At 46.5% G+C, this 17185-nt stretch overlaps 1 protein-coding gene across 1 annotated transcript; it reads left to right on the top strand.

Moving 5' to 3' along the window:
• The first annotated feature begins 576 nt into the window (after positions 1-576).
• On the top strand, positions 577-2641 carry NKX2-2 (NK2 homeobox 2). Its single transcript, XM_026700874.2, has 2 exons — positions 577-921; positions 2023-2641. Exons 1-2 carry the CDS (start codon positions 594-596, stop codon positions 2580-2582), a joined length of 888 nt encoding a protein of 295 aa, XP_026556659.2. The 5' UTR covers positions 577-593; the 3' UTR covers positions 2583-2641.
• The last annotated feature ends 14544 nt before the right edge of the window (positions 2642-17185 follow it).

The following is a 17185-nucleotide window of genomic DNA, read 5'->3' as shown; positions in this document are numbered from 1 at the left end:
TCCCCATCTTTGTAATTAATTGACACGTTATACCACTCATCATGTGCTACAGCACCAATGGTGGAGGCTCATCTCCCTCCCCAAAAAACCCCACAATTTCACATCTGCAAACACTGTCTTCATCCACTTGACTCCCAAGACCCGCCCACACGTGGCCAACCTTTTGCGTTTAATGCATTTTCAAACCCTCCCTCCTTTCTCCCTCCTCTCAGCAGGTTCATGTACGAAGACCAACCTTATATGGACAGCCCGTCTTAGCAATGGCTTGTTTTTTTCAAGGAGGCACCACCAGCGCACTGGGCTTAAAGCAGACCTTCAAGTAAATGCACCTTGGCATTTTTCCTGGAGTTACAAAGTCTTGAGGAAGCCCGCGTCGCCCCCACCCCCACCCACCCCCGCCCCGGTTCCCCCGGGTTCTCCGTCGCCCCAGCCTGAAACAGCAGATAGTATATGTCCAAAGACGGCAGCTGATTTTTTGTGTGTCCCCCCCCATCCGCCACCCCCCCAGCCTTTCCGTTCGTCTTTCGTCCCCATCCCCCAACCCTCCCCCTTCCCTCTTCTCTCTCCCACCCACCCACCCGCTTTCCCGGTGAATGTTTGGCGAACCAAGAGGATTGACAAACTGGTCCTTCAAAGTTTCCTGCATAAAAATTGACCAGAATATGTCTCTAACCAACACAAAGACTGGCTTTTCTGTAAAGGACATCTTGGACTTGCCTGACACCAATGACGAAGACGGATCCATCGCGGAAGGGGGGGAGGAAGAGACGGAGGGCTCGGAGTCCCCCCAAAAGCCGGGTGTTTTGGGGACAACCGCATTGGACGCTGTTCAGACACTGCCTCTGAAGAACCCCTTTTATGACAATACTGATAATCCCTACACGCGTTGGCTTGCCACCACCGAGAGCATCCAGTATTCTTGTAAGTAAGCAAACTTACACATTGGGGTTCCCTCTTATTGTGAGCTTGCTCCCTCCCCCACAAGACTTGGATGAACCGCCAAATTGGTTGCCTTTTAAAGTTCCTTTTGGAACAAGTAACTAAACGTAAAGGGTTTTCTTTTCTAAAGATGCTAATAGGATAAATAATAGGGTTGAATCCTTATTTATTTAGGGGTTTTGAGGGGAGGGGCGAAGAATACGAGCTAAGCCCATCCTAAATAGATTTTAAAACTCCCCTTCAGCTCAGCTGCTTTCTCTTCTCTTTCCCGAGTCGTCCTCTCTACTTTTCTAACGAACAGAGCATGCTTTGTGGGAAAATTTTGGATGGCCTTGCTTTAGACGTTTGTAAATCGCCCCAGGCTCTGCTGGATCAAAGAATGACTTGTTGAATTGTCCTTTAAAAATCAATCCACGTAGCCCAGAAAGAAGAAATCCGTTCTGTTTGTTTTTAAGGGAATTGTCCAAAGTCCAAATGCTGTTTTAAGAGAAGACATTTCAATCTAGGGAAGGTCTCCTCCGCACAACTCTCACGCAGAAGAGAACTGCGGACTGCGCTCGCTATGGTTAGTTTTAAAAAGTGGGTTGTTCCAGACCAAACTGTTCTATATTTAGTGTCCTGCAAAATTGCTAAAATCCATGCGTTTTGTCTTTATCTTGTATATTTCTGTGTGTATCTTTTCATGTACGCTCTATGTGTACGACACGCATTTAATAGAAAGAAAAATAAAGCGCCCCATAATCCCAGAGAAGGGAGGGAGAAGGAGTGGGTAAACATGATAAACAAACACCGGAGGTCGATGTTAGGCGCAGCGTGCCATCCAAATATTCCAAGGGAGGCGAGCTTTCCCCTTACAAAACCGTTCCGTGGCGAAGACGCGCCTTTCCGACCGGGCAGGGACCAAGAGCGCCCGCCCGCTGGCAAAGGCCCCGGGACCCCATTTTCTCCCCCCAGGCCAGCCAAGCAGCGAGCCGACAAGCAGCAGCGCCTGGCGGGACCCTGTGGTGGGGAAGGGGGCGTCTGCTGTCCCACCCGGCCGCCCCCCTCCCTTCTGAGCCGTTTCCTTTGTGGCTTTCCCCACAGTGCACGGCTTGACGTCCAGCAACTCCCAGCAGGACTCGGCGTCCAAATCTCCGGAGCCTTCCGCGGACGAGTCCCCGGACAACGACAAGGAACCTTCGAGCAACGGCGACTCGGGGAAGAAGCGGAAAAGGCGTGTGCTTTTCTCCAAAGCGCAGACTTACGAGCTGGAGAGGCGCTTCAGGCAGCAGCGGTACCTCTCGGCGCCCGAGAGGGAGCACCTGGCCAGCCTGATCCGCCTCACCCCGACGCAGGTGAAAATCTGGTTCCAGAACCATCGCTACAAGATGAAGCGGGCCCGGGCCGAGAAAGGTATGGAAGTGACTCCTCTCCCCTCCCCGCGCCGGGTGGCCGTGCCGGTTTTAGTCAGGGACGGCAAGCCGTGCCACACGCTCAAAGCCCAGGACTTGGCTGCCGCCACCTTCCAGGCGGGCATCCCCTTCTCAGCCTACAGCGCCCAGTCTCTCCAGCACATGCAGTACAATGCCCAGTACAGCTCGGCCGGCACCCCCCAGTACCCCACAGCGCACCACTTGGTACAAGCCCAGCAGTGGACTTGGTGAACGCTCGGGAGGCCCAGGACTCGCGGGTGGATCGAGGGCCGCTAAGACTTCGGGGCGGGTGGGGGGCCGGGGTTGAGCTGGGGAGGGGCTTGCTTCTTCCTTCCTTGGGGCGGGGGTCGGTTTCCATTCTTCGGGGGTGTTTTGTGCTCCATGTTTACAAGAAAAAATGCGACGTTGCTAGTGGTCTTGTCTACCTACAACGACAAATTTTAAATAATTATAATAAGAATAAAAAGAATAAAAACGGAATGTTCTCGTGATTTTTGTAAAGCATGCTTTGTGAGACTGAAGCTGTGGTCAAACAAAAAAAATCAAAGAATTCAAAATGAAAAAAAGAACTTTATTTCTCAGGATGGAAATAAACTTCTGACAATAATTAAAGATTTTAACTAGCGAGTTTTAAATATATGATAGGTTGTTATGTCTAAGGGAGGGCTTTATTTTTGGATTGTCTCTTATTAAGAGTTCCCCCCCACAATTTACAACTGTACAAAGCCAAAAGAACAAAACATACAGGTCTATTGTACACGCATGTGTGCTTTAAAACACACGTGTTTTCAGGATACATAAATGCGCGCTCGTACACACGCATATAAGGATCGTCTTCATATAATTTTGCATATATATATATATATATATATATATATATATATATATATATATATATATATATATATATATATATATATATATATATATATATATATATATTTGTAGGTATTTTATTACTGGTATACTTTTCTCTGGGTTTTGTTCAGGCTTTTTAAATGCACGTTAACGAGTTTCTTCTGTCGGAAACAAAACGGTGTCTTTTTGCTTTCTTTGAAACACTTCATTAGTTCGAGTTTGGGCAGGTTTGGCCACATTGGGGAACTTCCTAGGAATTAGGCGCAATTAAATTCGATCTCTAAAGTTTGGCTCAATCTGGTAACTCATTGTAGGAATACCAGATGCGCCTCTTCAGACGAAGTTCGCTCTGAGCCTGTCCCGGTAGGCCGAAATCCCGAAGCTCGGAGTCACAAAATACTGGAGACCGAGCGCATTTCCTTCCACCATCCAGCTGAGCTTTGCCCCGACCCCAAACGCAGACGCCCCTTATCCACCCTACCCCGCAGGAGACAGGATCTATTCTTGGCCTCCTCCTCCTCCCTACCCCCCCTCCACATACACACAGTTATTTACGTTTATTTACTAAAGTCAATAAACAGATCAGGAAAAGTGGGGTGTGGGGAGGCAGATCCCATCCCCCTCCGCCTCGGCCTGAAGGGAAGGTTCTGATTCTCAAAACAATTCCGTGCTTTTATTTTCTCGGTGGGTGATGTGTGTGGTTCGAAATTCAGAATCGTCATTCTGGAGCTTGTGCCCTGTTCATGGATTTCGGTGAGGGGAGCCAAAATGATACAAGAGACTTGGGTAAGAGCGACCTCTCTTTTGGCGTTGGAATCCCATCCACGCGTCTTCGGGACAAGACATTTTAGGCAACAATTTTCTGCACGTTGATTCCGCCAGCAGCAAGACGGAGCGACGCGACACCTACGCTTGACCAAAACGGCCAAGGACTGCGTTTTCCTCCTGGATTCTTTCTGACCAGGGGAAAGACGATCCCCTAGCACGAGTCCCGGAGTTTTAAGGACCCAAAGACAAGGCCTTCTTAGATAGTCAGCTGCCGGGAGGCGGGAAGGAACGTCCGGAAAGGCCCCTTAGCGCAGTTTGAGTCTCTTCGCCAACAGATCAGAGAAAGGAGCCGCCGCACCTCTTGCTTGGAAGAGGCGGCCAGGACAAACCCGTCTCTGAACTTTGCCCCACTGGAGACAGTAGCTTTTCCCGCGGCTCAGCAAACGGCCCAGGGGACCCTCGGAGCTGGAAGCGCGGTCTCGGCGGAGCTTGCTGGCCAGAATTCAAAGCAAATGCTGGATCTGGCGTACAGATCTAGGCTGCAGCCCGACCTCCTGGGCGCAGAAGGCCTGAGCGCTGCGTTGCCTACTCCAGCGTCGGCAGCCAGTTGGGAGAAGAGGAAGGTTGCCTTTCTTCTGCTGGACTCTCTTCCCCGAAAAGACTTGGCGGCTCTCCCCGTCCCAGGGAAGACGCTTTCGAGCCCTCGGCTTTCCTCTCCCCAAAGGAGAGCCCGCAACTTCTCTGGAGCTTGGCGTGAGGCGAGAGAGAGAAAGCGCTCCTTAGCTGCGGCCGGAGTTCATTGCAGGCCCTTGCTTTTTATTATTGTTATTGATGTATTTAGTTTGGAGTTGCTTGCGCTCCGACGCCGCGCTCCACAAGTACCAAGCCCTACTGGCGGCGGCCCACCCCACCTCGGGAGCGCTGCCGCGGGGCTCGATTTTGGCGCGCCCCGGCATCTTCCCTCAGTGGCGATGGGCGGGGAGAGCCTCCCGCTTGAGTTCCTGCTTAGTCTATCAAGCTGGAGGGCTGATGTGTGGCCCTAACCCCCCCACCCCCGTGGCCTTGCACTTCACACGCTGGGGACGGCGCGAGAGTCGGGGGGAGTCTATCTTTGCACTATATACAGTGCCCGTCACAAAACAGCACAATGGGGAAGGCTGGGCCTTGGGGATGTTAGAGGCGTGCATATTAAGTTGAGAGGAGAAGAGAAACAGCCGCAGCGAGAGGGGCAGGATGCAAAGAGAGACAGAGAGACTCCCAAGCCCTTCTCCTCCTCCTTTTCTTTCTTTTTCTTGGTCCTTTTAAAATGACAATCGTCGATTGGGGCATTTGGAAGAAGCAGAGCATTCCCCGAGTCCGAGGGAAGTACCTCGGGTTTTTGTTCCGCCTGTCAGTTGGTGCCATTGTGAGCCACGTTGTACAGGCGGTCTTCCATATGGACAGCTGGGCCGGGAGAGGGTAGAAAGAGACATTCACAAAACCCAAATTGTATCCGCTTTTCAAAACGAGCATTGTTGTCTGTGAAAGGAAGACGAATTAAAAATTCGTGCTATATCTATTCTCGGGGAGGTTTGGGGAGGGGGGAGAAGAAAAGGCAGGGAGAATCTCTTTTCTCCTTTAAGAAAGCAAACAAGGCCCCTTTTTCTCCAAAGTCCCTGAAAGTGCGCGTGTAGTTTCACAGGAAAGTTGGCGCCTGCATCTCTGCAGAAACTAAAATAAGGCCTCAGCCATAGTATTGAATTTTTTTAAAAGCCTGTGCTGTCCCCCCCAGCCCCACCCCCGTCTTTCACAGTTCATCATTACCCTTCGTTTGAAAGCCGGTGTGAGTACTCTAAAGGTTTAGTTGCCCGGGGCAAGAGAGAAAAGTCATTGCGGCTGGATAAGGCTGCCGGACCGTGGAGGTAAATTGGAGATCGATACACTACCCCCCCCAACCCCCCTCCAAAAAAGTCAGAAGCCTCCAAAACATTCCAGGACGGTGCGTCAAAGTTCCTGGATTTATGGGCACGATCGGATCAAAATTGGACAGATGAGCCTGCCTTTCAGTCTGCCTTATTCACAGAGCCCAGCCTCGCAGTGGCTGCCTTTGACACCCCCCTCCCTCGTTCAACCACGATCCTTCGATTTTCCTGGCGTATCTTTGCAAAAACTCTTTTTTTAAAAAAAAGAAGACGGAGCTATTAATATTCATCCAACTACTGGTCTCTCTACCTCATCCTCTAGGATAGGCCTGGTGTTTCTTTCTTAAGACTCTCTCATTCATATATATGATCCTGAAAGCAGAAAGTCGTGCGTGTCCATTCATGGGGCAAAATTCCCATAGATAGCAAAACTGTCCAACCCCAACTAATCTCCCCCGGTTTGGGCGACGGCAACTCCCGCCATTCTAGGCTAGCTTGACCATCGTTTGAGGAAGGTGGGAGTCGTCTTTCCAAAGATTTGCAGAACCCAGGCAAAACGAGGAGGAGGAGGAGCAGACTTAAATGCCAGGAGCGGACAACACTCAGTGTATCCGTCCTAAACACGAGGCCAGGAAGACAGCCTCATGGCATAGGCCTTGTTGTCCGGTGTACCGGCCTTGAGGTGAAAATTTCCGGTGAATTCAAATATTGCGTAGAGGTAGGGAGATCCCAGTTCATATCCCAACCGAGTAACTTTGCGTCAGACAAATTCTATCCGGTTAGCCTCCCTCACAAGATTGTTATAAGGCTCAAGCGGAAGCCGAACTCCGTAGCCCGCTTGGAATTCCTTGGGAAAAGTGGAGTGTAAAGGTAGCAAACACCTGCTTAACTTTCGAAAGGGGAATTAGGAGTATATGCACGCGGGGAATGACGGTAGTAACGTCGTTGCAAATGGCGGTTGGGGCGAGCCTCTTCGCGGACCGAAGCACCAGCGGAATCCGAGCCCTGCTTAACGGGGCAGTGGGCCAGGGGCAGGCGAGGCCAGGTGGAAAGGCCTCTTTGGTCGTCGGAGCTGGTCCCCAGAAGCACGAGCGATTGCGCGGCTTCATTTGCCTGTTTGTGCCTTCTTGGCCGGTGCTTAACTAATGGGGACCGGGCTGGGGAGAGGGGAATAATCAGGCAAAAGGCGCTGCTTATTCAGGGTAACAATGGAAAAGCGGCCGGGCGCTTTCCTAAGCTGCGGGCCTGGCGCTGCATCCGATTTGGGGGTGCGCCGCGCCCCTCTCCTTTTCCCCTCTTGGGGTCCGCTGCTGACCCCTCCCCTCACCCCTCGCCGGCGTGGCGGCATTTCTCGAGCAGAGCTAACTGATCAGGAGGCCGCGGCTGTTGGTGTTGAAAAACAAAATCTTGAAGAATCTTGGGAAATAAACGACCTATTGACTGTTGGGCTTAGTTTGGACCTGGTGTGAGAGTCATTTCTTTCTTTTATTTTAAAGGGGGTTCCCTTCAAGAGCTTTGGTGGTCAATGAAAAGCTAATCCAATATTGACCAGGGGAAAGGACCGTCCCCGCGCGATTGCCGGCGGGAGGGAGGCTCGAGGGGAGCGGAGGAGGGCAGGAGGCGGGCGGGCTCCAGCCTGGGCACCGGCCCGTCACTTGGCGGGCTCCCCTGGCCCCCGGGAACCGCTGCAGGCCCCGCGCCGGCCTGTTGGTTTCCTGCGCCTTGCCCAGCACCAGCAGCGCCCAAGCGGAGCGATGTAGGAGCAGATACTCGTGAAGTGCTGGTGTGTATTAGATATTGTACTGAGCAATATTTCAGGAAATATGTACTTGTGGCGTCCTAAGAGCGACACTCTTGCTCTGTCGATAAATCAACCCGCTTTATCCTAACATCTGCAAATAAACTCTCTCTGATCTCCCCTATCAAAAGAAAACAATTTAGTTTTATTGCTTCATTTCTCCCTCCCTCCCTCCCTCCCTCTTGGAAGCTTCTTCGATTATAAGCGCTGTTCTTAATAAAGCGAGCTAGGCGAGCCTTAATCGCCTGCAATCGGTAGGGGAGGGGCGGCGGGAAAGAGAAGCCGCCGTTCCGCCTCCCGCCAGAGACCCCCTGTCGCCACAAGGGGGCACTCGAGGCTTTCCTTGAGGCACCAGCGCTCCTTTTTTTTCAGGAAAGCCCTGCTCAAGTGGAAGGATTTCGATTGTCCGGTCTAGCCAACAACGCCGGGCTTTCCTACTTGGCTTTGGCGCTCAGCTCAGGTTCTCTAGGTGCTGTGCAGATCCAGAACCACCTTCTGTTAATCAGCCCCCCCATCTTCTCTTTCCCACTCCCCATCACACGCAAGACGGAGCAAATCAGAGGCGCTCTGCTGTTGAATGCACCAGCCACCTGACCCCTGGCAAAGCCATCAGGAACCAATCTGCTTTTAAGGAAGAGGGCCAAGGATGAAGAAACAGTGAACATCGTTTTGGAGATTTACAAAGCTAAGAATATTCGGTTGGGTAATGAGGCAGCTGCCAGTCGGAGGTTTGTTTTGGTTGCCTCTTCCATTGTTTAGAACCACACATGGCTGAAAAGCACAGTGTCTGCCTGTGTTAAAATACTCCGAAGGTGTTGAGTCATTGGATGGAGCAGGTAAAGTCAGAACCTTCTGGAAGGTTGATGAGAACCAGCCTTTAGCTACAAGCCCAGTTGGACAAAATGCTGGCGTTGACGAAAGATGTTTGTCCTTCTTTCGGTGTCTGTGATGGCAGACAAAACCAATGTTGAAATGAGATTGCTTGGCATGAGATTCATTCCTGGAACAAATCTCATCTCATTTGTTCCAGGTGGTTTTGGGATTGTAGTTCTGGTTCCAACAAGTGTGATCTGCTAACAGAATATTGTAGGCTGAAGCATTCCACTCTTTCAATGTGTTTCACTCCATTCCTAACCCATTTTTTTTTTTCATTCCATTCTTGAATAACATGAATGATGTTTCACTGATGCTGCCTTTTCTGGATGCTTTTTGGAAAAGGTTCTTTTTCTAACCTTTTGTTGTATTCAGACGAACCTTTGGTTCCTCCCAAGTTGGCTGTTATCTCTGTCTGCCCATGGATTGGGCTCTCTGGGGATAGCAGAAGTACTAATTTACCTACTGTAGACAAGGTCACTGTAACGATTACTATGATAATCAATATGATAGAAGGTGGAGAACATACAGGTATAATACCTGGAATAGAAAAATACTCAGTTCTCCATCACGTTAACTTTGTGAAATAGAGGGGCCCTGTTTATGGATCTTGTTCTATGCCTTTTCTTTCTTGGTCTGAATACAATGCTTAGATTTGGGGTTTCATTTCTGTCACAGCGGTTATTTGAACGGGGCTGGGGGAGGAGTAGTGCTTCAGCCAACCATGAGGGGGCAGTACTGGATAAGAAGAGAGGCTAAAAAGCACTCTCAAATTTAAGACAACAATAAAATGCAGTTCTGTCTCTTGATAAAATTTGCTCTGGAAATCCAACTGTTTCCCAAAACGGTTTCTCTCTCCTGCATTTACGTTTTTGCCACTCTTCCCAATTTTCAGAGTGTATCTCAAAAACACGAATCGGAATGGGATGATGGAAGTAGGGCACCCATCCACTACATCAAACATATGCTTGGAGACTAATATGGTTACAGAACTTCTTTGATTAGCACAATTAATTTTGTAGTATTACAGCACAATTATTTGCCCAGATTTTTTTATTACCTGCCAGAACATCAGATCCTGAAATTCAAACACCTTAGAGGGGACCTGTGATTTCCCAAAGGCAGTTTATAAAATTGAAAGAAACCTTACATATAACTGAGTCTACTCTTTACACCCTATAGGACCATGATGGCGAACCTATGGCACATGTGCCGCAAGTGACATTTGTGTCAGCGCGTGAGCCGCAGGCAAACTTTCCTCACTGTGCATGCATGCTCCTCACAGCTGATGTTTCAGCTGGTTTCATGCCTTTTTCGGCCTCCCAGAGGTTTGGAAAAAGCCTCTGCAAGTCTTGTCATGCCGAATAGGCCCATTTCATCACTTCCTGTAATACTGGAAGTGAAGAAACAGGCATATTATTTGTCCTGAAAAGCCTTGTAGAGGCTTGGAACAACCCTCTAGGAGGCCGAAAAAGGCCTCAAACCAACCAAAAAATCAGCTGTGAAGCACAGTGCAGATAAGGGGGTGGTAGGGGGTGGCAGGGGGGATTGTGTGCGCATGCACAGGGGGCATGGGGTGATGCATTGCATTCTGGGTGCTGGCATGCGAATGCGTGCACACTAACGCGCATGCAATTTTTGGCACAGGAGCCCAAAAAGGTTAGCCTCCACTGCTATAGGATATATAATGCAGAGTGAAACTACCATGTTTCCCACTCACTAACTCCCATAGCCTTCTAGGTGCTGGTTACAGTTATCTAGTGACAGTTACCTTTTGGCATCTTGTATATCAGAAAGCTCTCCTAATATTGAGCCAATCTTGTGTTCTCTGCATACACACCCATTAATTTCAGTTCTGCTTTGCAGAGGAACAGAACAACTCCTTCAAGGGGGATGATAAACTTCAAGATAATTGAATATTGTTGCCATGCCTCCCTTTAATCGTTTCCCCCTTAGACTAAACATGTCCAGTATTTCAACAGACCCTTATTAAACTTTGTTTATCTTGATCATATTCCTTTAAATATCTTATCAATATGGCGTGTCCATATTGAGATGCAGCCCGACAAATGCAAAACAAATTTTAATTACTTCTTACAAGTGAGAAGAAATGCTTTTATTAAAACAATCTCTATTTTGTTATTTAAGAGTTAATTGATTTATATGGACATCTTGCAGTGAATGTTTTTGGGTTGTCTTGAGTCATATCCTGCCTGCCTGGCTGCCTCCCTCCACCATCCTTTGAGTAGAGGACAGAAAAGACAGCTCTTCCCACTGAAAGATGAACTATGGATACCTTTATCCAGAGAAAAACACAATTATGTCAAAATGCCAAAATTATGTCAAATGGTGATGCCAAGATGAAAATCCGATCTTTTCATATTTATGTCCTGATGTTTAAAGTAAGTTGCATTTGTGTGTTGTGCCATTAATGACACACGTTTTGTAGCTGTTTTCACCCGTAGGTGCTTGTGATAGAAACCCTGTAATATGACCCCAGCCAAAAATATTGGATATAGGAGCTGGTTGCACATTAGGTCTTTCCTGCAAAATTACCTCAGCAGATATATATACCAGAACAATCAGGCAAGGATGGAAACAAAATTGAATTCTAGATGCAAGCTTTTAAAAGGAAAGGCAGGGCAAAGGTTGCGTGTCTCTGCATTTGAAAAGGTCAGGCCATCACAAATACAAGTATATACACAGGCGCAGTCTTTAAGGAGGTTATTTCTGGAATGCTAGTTCTTCATGGAACATGTTTCCGATCACGTGTAATTATTCTTCAAGGGCACTTAAACATCTGTGCTGTTCATTTGTTCCAGACTTCATTTATCAGCAGTTAACCAATGCAAATCTTCAGAAGTACATTTTGAGAAAGTTCACTAGGATTTGTTTGCTGGAACGTTTGTAAATGACTGCAGCCTAAATTGTTTTTCCAATATTCATATATTTTCAGTGAAAATAAAACGAGTGACCAATTAGTATTTATAATATTGCTGCAGTTACGATGTATTAACATTACAATCACACTAACTACTTGTACTGCTTGGTTTGGTTTCTTTCTTTCTTTCTTTCTTTCTTTCTTTCTTTCTTTCTTTCTTTCTTTCTTTCTTTCTTTCTTTCTTTCTTTCTTTCTTTTCTTTTCTTTTTTTTTGCTTGCTTTGCTTTGATCTTCAGTATACTCATCTTGAGGACAGGTGACGGTCTTATGTTCTTGTAACCACATTTATTCCTCAGCCCGTTCAATGAAGCGCTGAGATCAATTGTGGCATTGTGATGAAGCTAAGAGATACTGTAGGTTTTAACTGTCTAGAACAGTGTTTTTCCATCTGAGCCACTTAAAGAGGTGTAGATTTCTATTCCCAGAATTCCCCAGCTAGAATACTGGCTGGGGAATTCTGGGAGTTGGCGTCCACAGTTTTGAAAGCGGCTGAAGTCAAGAAATACTGGTCTAGAAGCATATATTTCGCAGATATACATAGATGTGGGTGGGTCTCTTGGAGCATTTGCAAAATTGAGAGGCCTAACATTTTTAAAAGCTTTTCAAAAGGTAAAATACATCATTTTGTGCAGGTTTTAACTGTGACTTGCAATTACTTTACCTATTTTACATGTGCATTTTAATTTCTATTTTAATTGTTCTATTGTTTTAATGTTCTTTTTAAATTATGACATACCGGCCAATATAACTAATTATAAATAAAACAATAAATCTGTTAGCAAGTTTGAGATATCAAAATAATATTTAAATAATAATAAATAATAATGTTTTATGGTATGACGGTCCTCCCCTCCCAAATTCTTCAAAGATATTGTGAAAAACAAAATAATGAGGGCTGGGCCATAAGATACACAAACCAGTTTTGTTCATATATTGTACATCTGCCTTTCTATCTACTTACCTAAGGAATATACTGCATGCAGTATTTATATAGTTGAGGGGTTTCAGGCAACCCCTCATGACCCAGCTCTTATTTGAATTGTATAAATGTATATGCAAGAAAAAAAAAGTTTCACTATTAATTGTATGTGTTTTAACACAGGATGCCTTTTATATAAAAGGACAATGGTATTTAGTATTTTATAATTCTATAGAAGTTTGTGGTGGCTTGCCCCCGCCCCGCCCCCCATAAACAGACGAACTGATGTGATGGATTGGCGCCTTTCCTAGACATGGCACAAGACTGAAGACACTCAACCAAAGCTCAATGACTTTTGGTCCATGGCTACAGATCCATTCCTTGTTCATCAAGAATTTCACCGCTTCTTTGGGACTTTAGTCTCTCCTGGGTGGGGTTTTCCAGAACAAACATAGCTTGTTATTCAGCCAACTTTTCAAAGCAAGACTGGGGTTTTTTAATTCACCTCTAAAATGGAGGGTTTCTGTCTTTTCATCAAATGTGTTCTCTCAGTGTCCTGCAGGAGAATGCCTTCTCCTTTTATTTATATTTATTCTAATCGCCTAGTGGGGAAGAACAGCTATTAACCATCCCCAACCTCTCCATGTTTCCTCTTTCACTGATGAAAGAACTTTGGGAATTACCTCGATGGAAGGTTTGGGGAACCTTTCCTTTAACCTTTCCACATCCCTTCTTTTCTGTCACAAATGTTACATAAAGGTATGCAAGTTTTAAATATGTCCCTTTATGCTGGTTGTGGCCATAATAGACTTGATTTGATTTGATTTGCTGTAAGGCCCCTTTCAGAGGCCCTGGCATGGATGCCAATGTTTCCCCCTCCCCCTGAGGCTGGGAAGACCTGGCATACACAGAGAGGTGGGATTAGATGTCCAAAAGCAGGCAAGTGTAGCCTACCTGCTTTATGCAATCACTTCCAGAGCCTATTCAGCATGTAACAATATCAGCCCTTGCTGTTTTTCAAAATGCCTATTTGACATTTAGTAAATCTCAAGCAATTACACAATGAGGTCTTGAAAGGGAGAATTTCACATTCACAAGCTGAATCCGAAGTTTACATCTTATGTACTGCATTCAATGTTCCATTGGGGGAAAATAGATGTTTTAAGTATTTAAGAATCATCTTATTACAAAAGTGGCTGCACCAGTATGTGGATTACACAAAAAAAAGGATATCAAACAAATAGCTACTTCTGCCAAGAATGTCAAATCTATAGCTGCAGACCCACCTGAGTCAGACACAATAACCTTCCAGAATGCAGGCTTTACATGTTTATATAACCTTTTAAGCCACTGAAAATATTTGATAGCTTTCCATATACTCCTTCATACAACTGGGGGAAGTTGTAAAAATAGCATGTTCCCATTTGCAAAGCAATTATAGTTGCAGTGAATAATGTATTTGAATAGTTTACTCCTTTTTGTTCAGGAATTTTCAGATTAACTTTAAGCACACAGAATTGCCAAAGATGCATCTGATCAACAAGAGCGGGAAAAGTACACACCTATTCATAACCCCCTGTTAAGAATACGCCTCTTTATATGTAGAAAAGGTTTTGATTTCAATTCTGCAGTAATGTTCACCATTTCTAAAACCATGTTTTCTAAAATCAATCACCATTCCAGGTTTTCCTATCTTTTCTTATAACTGTTCTTTTCTTTGCCTTTGCAATATGGTTGGAAAAAGAGTCACCCAGGGCCATGTCAAGCAGGTGTGCAAGTCGTGCACTGCACAAAAGCACCATGGCAGCCATGACTGATGTGTGTGAGTGTGTCTGCATGCACGCGCCAAAGAATGGGGATGGTTGTAGCCCAGTGCTACATTGCAAGGCACCGGATTGTGGGTTACCTCTGTGTATGTGTCCGTATGTCTACTGGAGAAGAAAGGGGAGAACAAAGTGCTTGCAGGGGCCTTGTGACATGGCTTGGCAATGTGGTGGCAATGAACCACTTGCAGAAAGGCACCTCACCAGCAAGCAGAGGCCCTGGATCCTATTTATTAGCTTAAATGGTAGTCAACGTCAAAAAGCAAATATTAAACCAGAAGCAAAGCACAAACACACATTACCATATGTAGCTGAAGATTTCATTAAGATCGGGATGGGATTCTACCAGTTTGCACCTATTTGCTAGAACCGGTTGTTAACATTCTAAGCAGTTTGGAGAACCGGTTGTTAGAAGAAATTACTGGCCTAATCCTGTAAGGAAAGCAGGAAGGAAACATTCTGGTGTTGCTTACAGAAATTGCCTCTCCGTTAACCCTTATTACATTCTTTGCAGGACTAGACTTCCTGTCTCAGGAACATTTCTAGAGTTTTTTCACCCACCTTTGCTGGTACTTTGCTTGTGTGGAGTAACCATTCAAAGTTACAATGGCACTGAAAAAAGTGACTTATGACCGTCTTTCACACTTAAACTGTTGCAGCATCCCCACAGTCCTGAGAGGCCAGGCGAGGAGATGCGTGCCTCGATGTGAGTGATATTGAGTTGGCCACACCCAGCCAATAACATGACCACCAAGCCACTTCCACCCAGTCACATGACCACCAAGCCACGCCCATCAACTAAGCCATGCACACAGAACCGGTTGTTAAAATATTTGAATCCCACCCCTGATTAAGACCCTAGGTATGTGATGACAAAGGTCACCCGGAAGAGCTCCACTGTGCATGTGCGCGCGTGCCACTGCCCAACAGTGAATTGTCGGGTATCTGGTGTGCATGCACAGGGGGAGGAGGGTGTGGGGGGGGGAGATCCATGTGCATGCGCAGGTATACAGTGCACGTGAGGGGATCGTGCACACATGCACAGACATGCAGCCTGTGAGGGGGAATTGTGCGCGCATGCACAGAGATGCACAGGGGGCATGGGGGGCCACAGCACGCATTGCCTTCTGGGTTCTGGCACGGGAGCGGAAAAAGGTTAGCCACCACTGTCCTAGGTTAATACAGTATATCTGTAAAAGTGTCCTGAACACAAACCTTTTTTGATACAATTGATACTCTTGATACAATTGGCCATAAGGGTTTGGCCAGGTAGGATACTCTTCTCCCCCAACACACACACACACACACACACACACACACACACACACACACAAATAAGACAGTGCTCATTGAAATATGTAATAACTGGGTATCTATCCTTCTCACTACAGAGGTAAGCCAGATTAGATTTGGCTTCATTTACCTACCCACGAAAAAAGCTTGCAAAGGCTACAGACAGCATTGAAAAAAGGGACTTGCAACCAATTCTCACACGCCTAACCATTGCAGCCTCCCCACAGTCATGTGGCCCAACTTCGGGTGCTTGGCAACTGGCCTGCATTTCCAATGGCTGCAGCATCCCAGGGTCCTCGGATTGTCATTTGCAACTTCCCAGGAAGCTTCTGACAAGCCAAGTCAATGGGGGAAGCCAGATTCATTTAACGATCACATAATTTACTTAACAACTGCAGTGATTTGCTTAGTGACTTGAACACTAGGGTAAAAAGGTCATAAAATGGGGCATGATCCAATCAACAACTACTTTGCTTAGCAACTGAAATTTGGGGCTCCATTGTGGTCGTAAGTCAAGGACTACTGTCAGCCTTCAAGATCTTCTTCCTTTGCTTTGTTTCCTTCTGGCTGTCATGAGTAACGGGGTGGAAGGGGGAAAAGTGTTACTAACTAATATTGTATAAACTGAGGAGTGTTTCTATTTCTTGCTTTGCTTTCTCTTCTCTGCGCAGCTGCAAACCTTTATCTGAGTAAGCCAAGGTCACCTAATCATCACCACCTGAAGATGTTCACTTGATGAGGTTCACAACTTTTAATTGGAAGAACCATTTGAACTATTGGGGGTGGGAACATTTCAATCCCTTGATATATGTGAAGTACGTGCCTATTTCCTCAGATTCAGAATTCTCTTGCTGCTACCACCTGACTTCCAGAAAAGATATCTTTTCTCTAATTACAAGAGTCTAAGTATTTCTTTCTTGGATTTTGAATGGAGCACCAGCTGACAACTACTGTACGCAACTGACAGATGAGCCCATCATCTCTGGAGGTCAGCAGAGGTCAGCAGAATCTTGAGAAATGCTGTGGGTAGAAAGGTAGCACTTCCAAAAATATGAGCCAGGAACTGGTATCTCCTTTCCCCCTACAAAATTAGCAGGACTCACTGTGAATTCTTTACTGAATCCTGCTAATTTGTAGGGGGAAAGGAGCCCTTGAGAGCCTCCTTTTCAAAGCAAACAACCTCACGATTAGTCAGGAACTAAAACAACATTTTGTCTAAACTTAAGTACTCCATTTCATGCAACTCGGTTCCAGTCCTCAACTCTGTACCAGAGGTGGGTATTCAGCAGGTTCTGACCAGTTCTGGAGAACTGGTAGCAGAATTTTTGAGTAGTTCGGAGAACCAGCAAATATCACTTCTGACTGGCCCCGCCCCCATCTCTTTTCTGCCTCCCGAGTCCCAGCTGATCAGCTGGGTCTTCTTGTGTTGCCCAGCACAGGAGAACAGAGTTGGAAAGCAGGTTAGTGGGGTGGGGAGGGAATAGAGATTTTGCAGTACTCTTCCCCTGCCACACCCACCAAGCCACACCACACCCACCAAGCTATGCTCACAGAACTGGTAGTAAAAAAAATTGAATCTCACCACTGCTCTGTATCTTCACTTCTGTCTTGACATGAGCCAAGACATGTGTTGAAAGGCCAGAAACAGCTACCTCAAAAG

Source organism: Pseudonaja textilis, chromosome 3 (genome assembly GCF_049901715.1).
Source record: "Pseudonaja textilis isolate UNSWEBS1 chromosome 3, rPseTex1.2, whole genome shotgun sequence".
Classification (NCBI taxonomy): domain Eukaryota; kingdom Metazoa; phylum Chordata; class Lepidosauria; order Squamata; family Elapidae; genus Pseudonaja; species Pseudonaja textilis.
This window is presented reverse-complemented; position numbering and strand designations above follow the sequence as displayed.

Bases quoted from the DNA above. Each gene is read 5' to 3' on its own strand.
- NKX2-2 (XM_026700874.2), top strand. From the start codon at position 594: ATGTTTGGCGAACCAAGAGGATTGACAAACTGGTCCTTCAAAGTTTCC. The intron at 922-2,022 runs GTAAGTAAGCAA...CTTTCCCCACAG, and splicing joins CGAGAGCATCCAGTATTCTT to TGCACGGCTTGACGTCCAGC.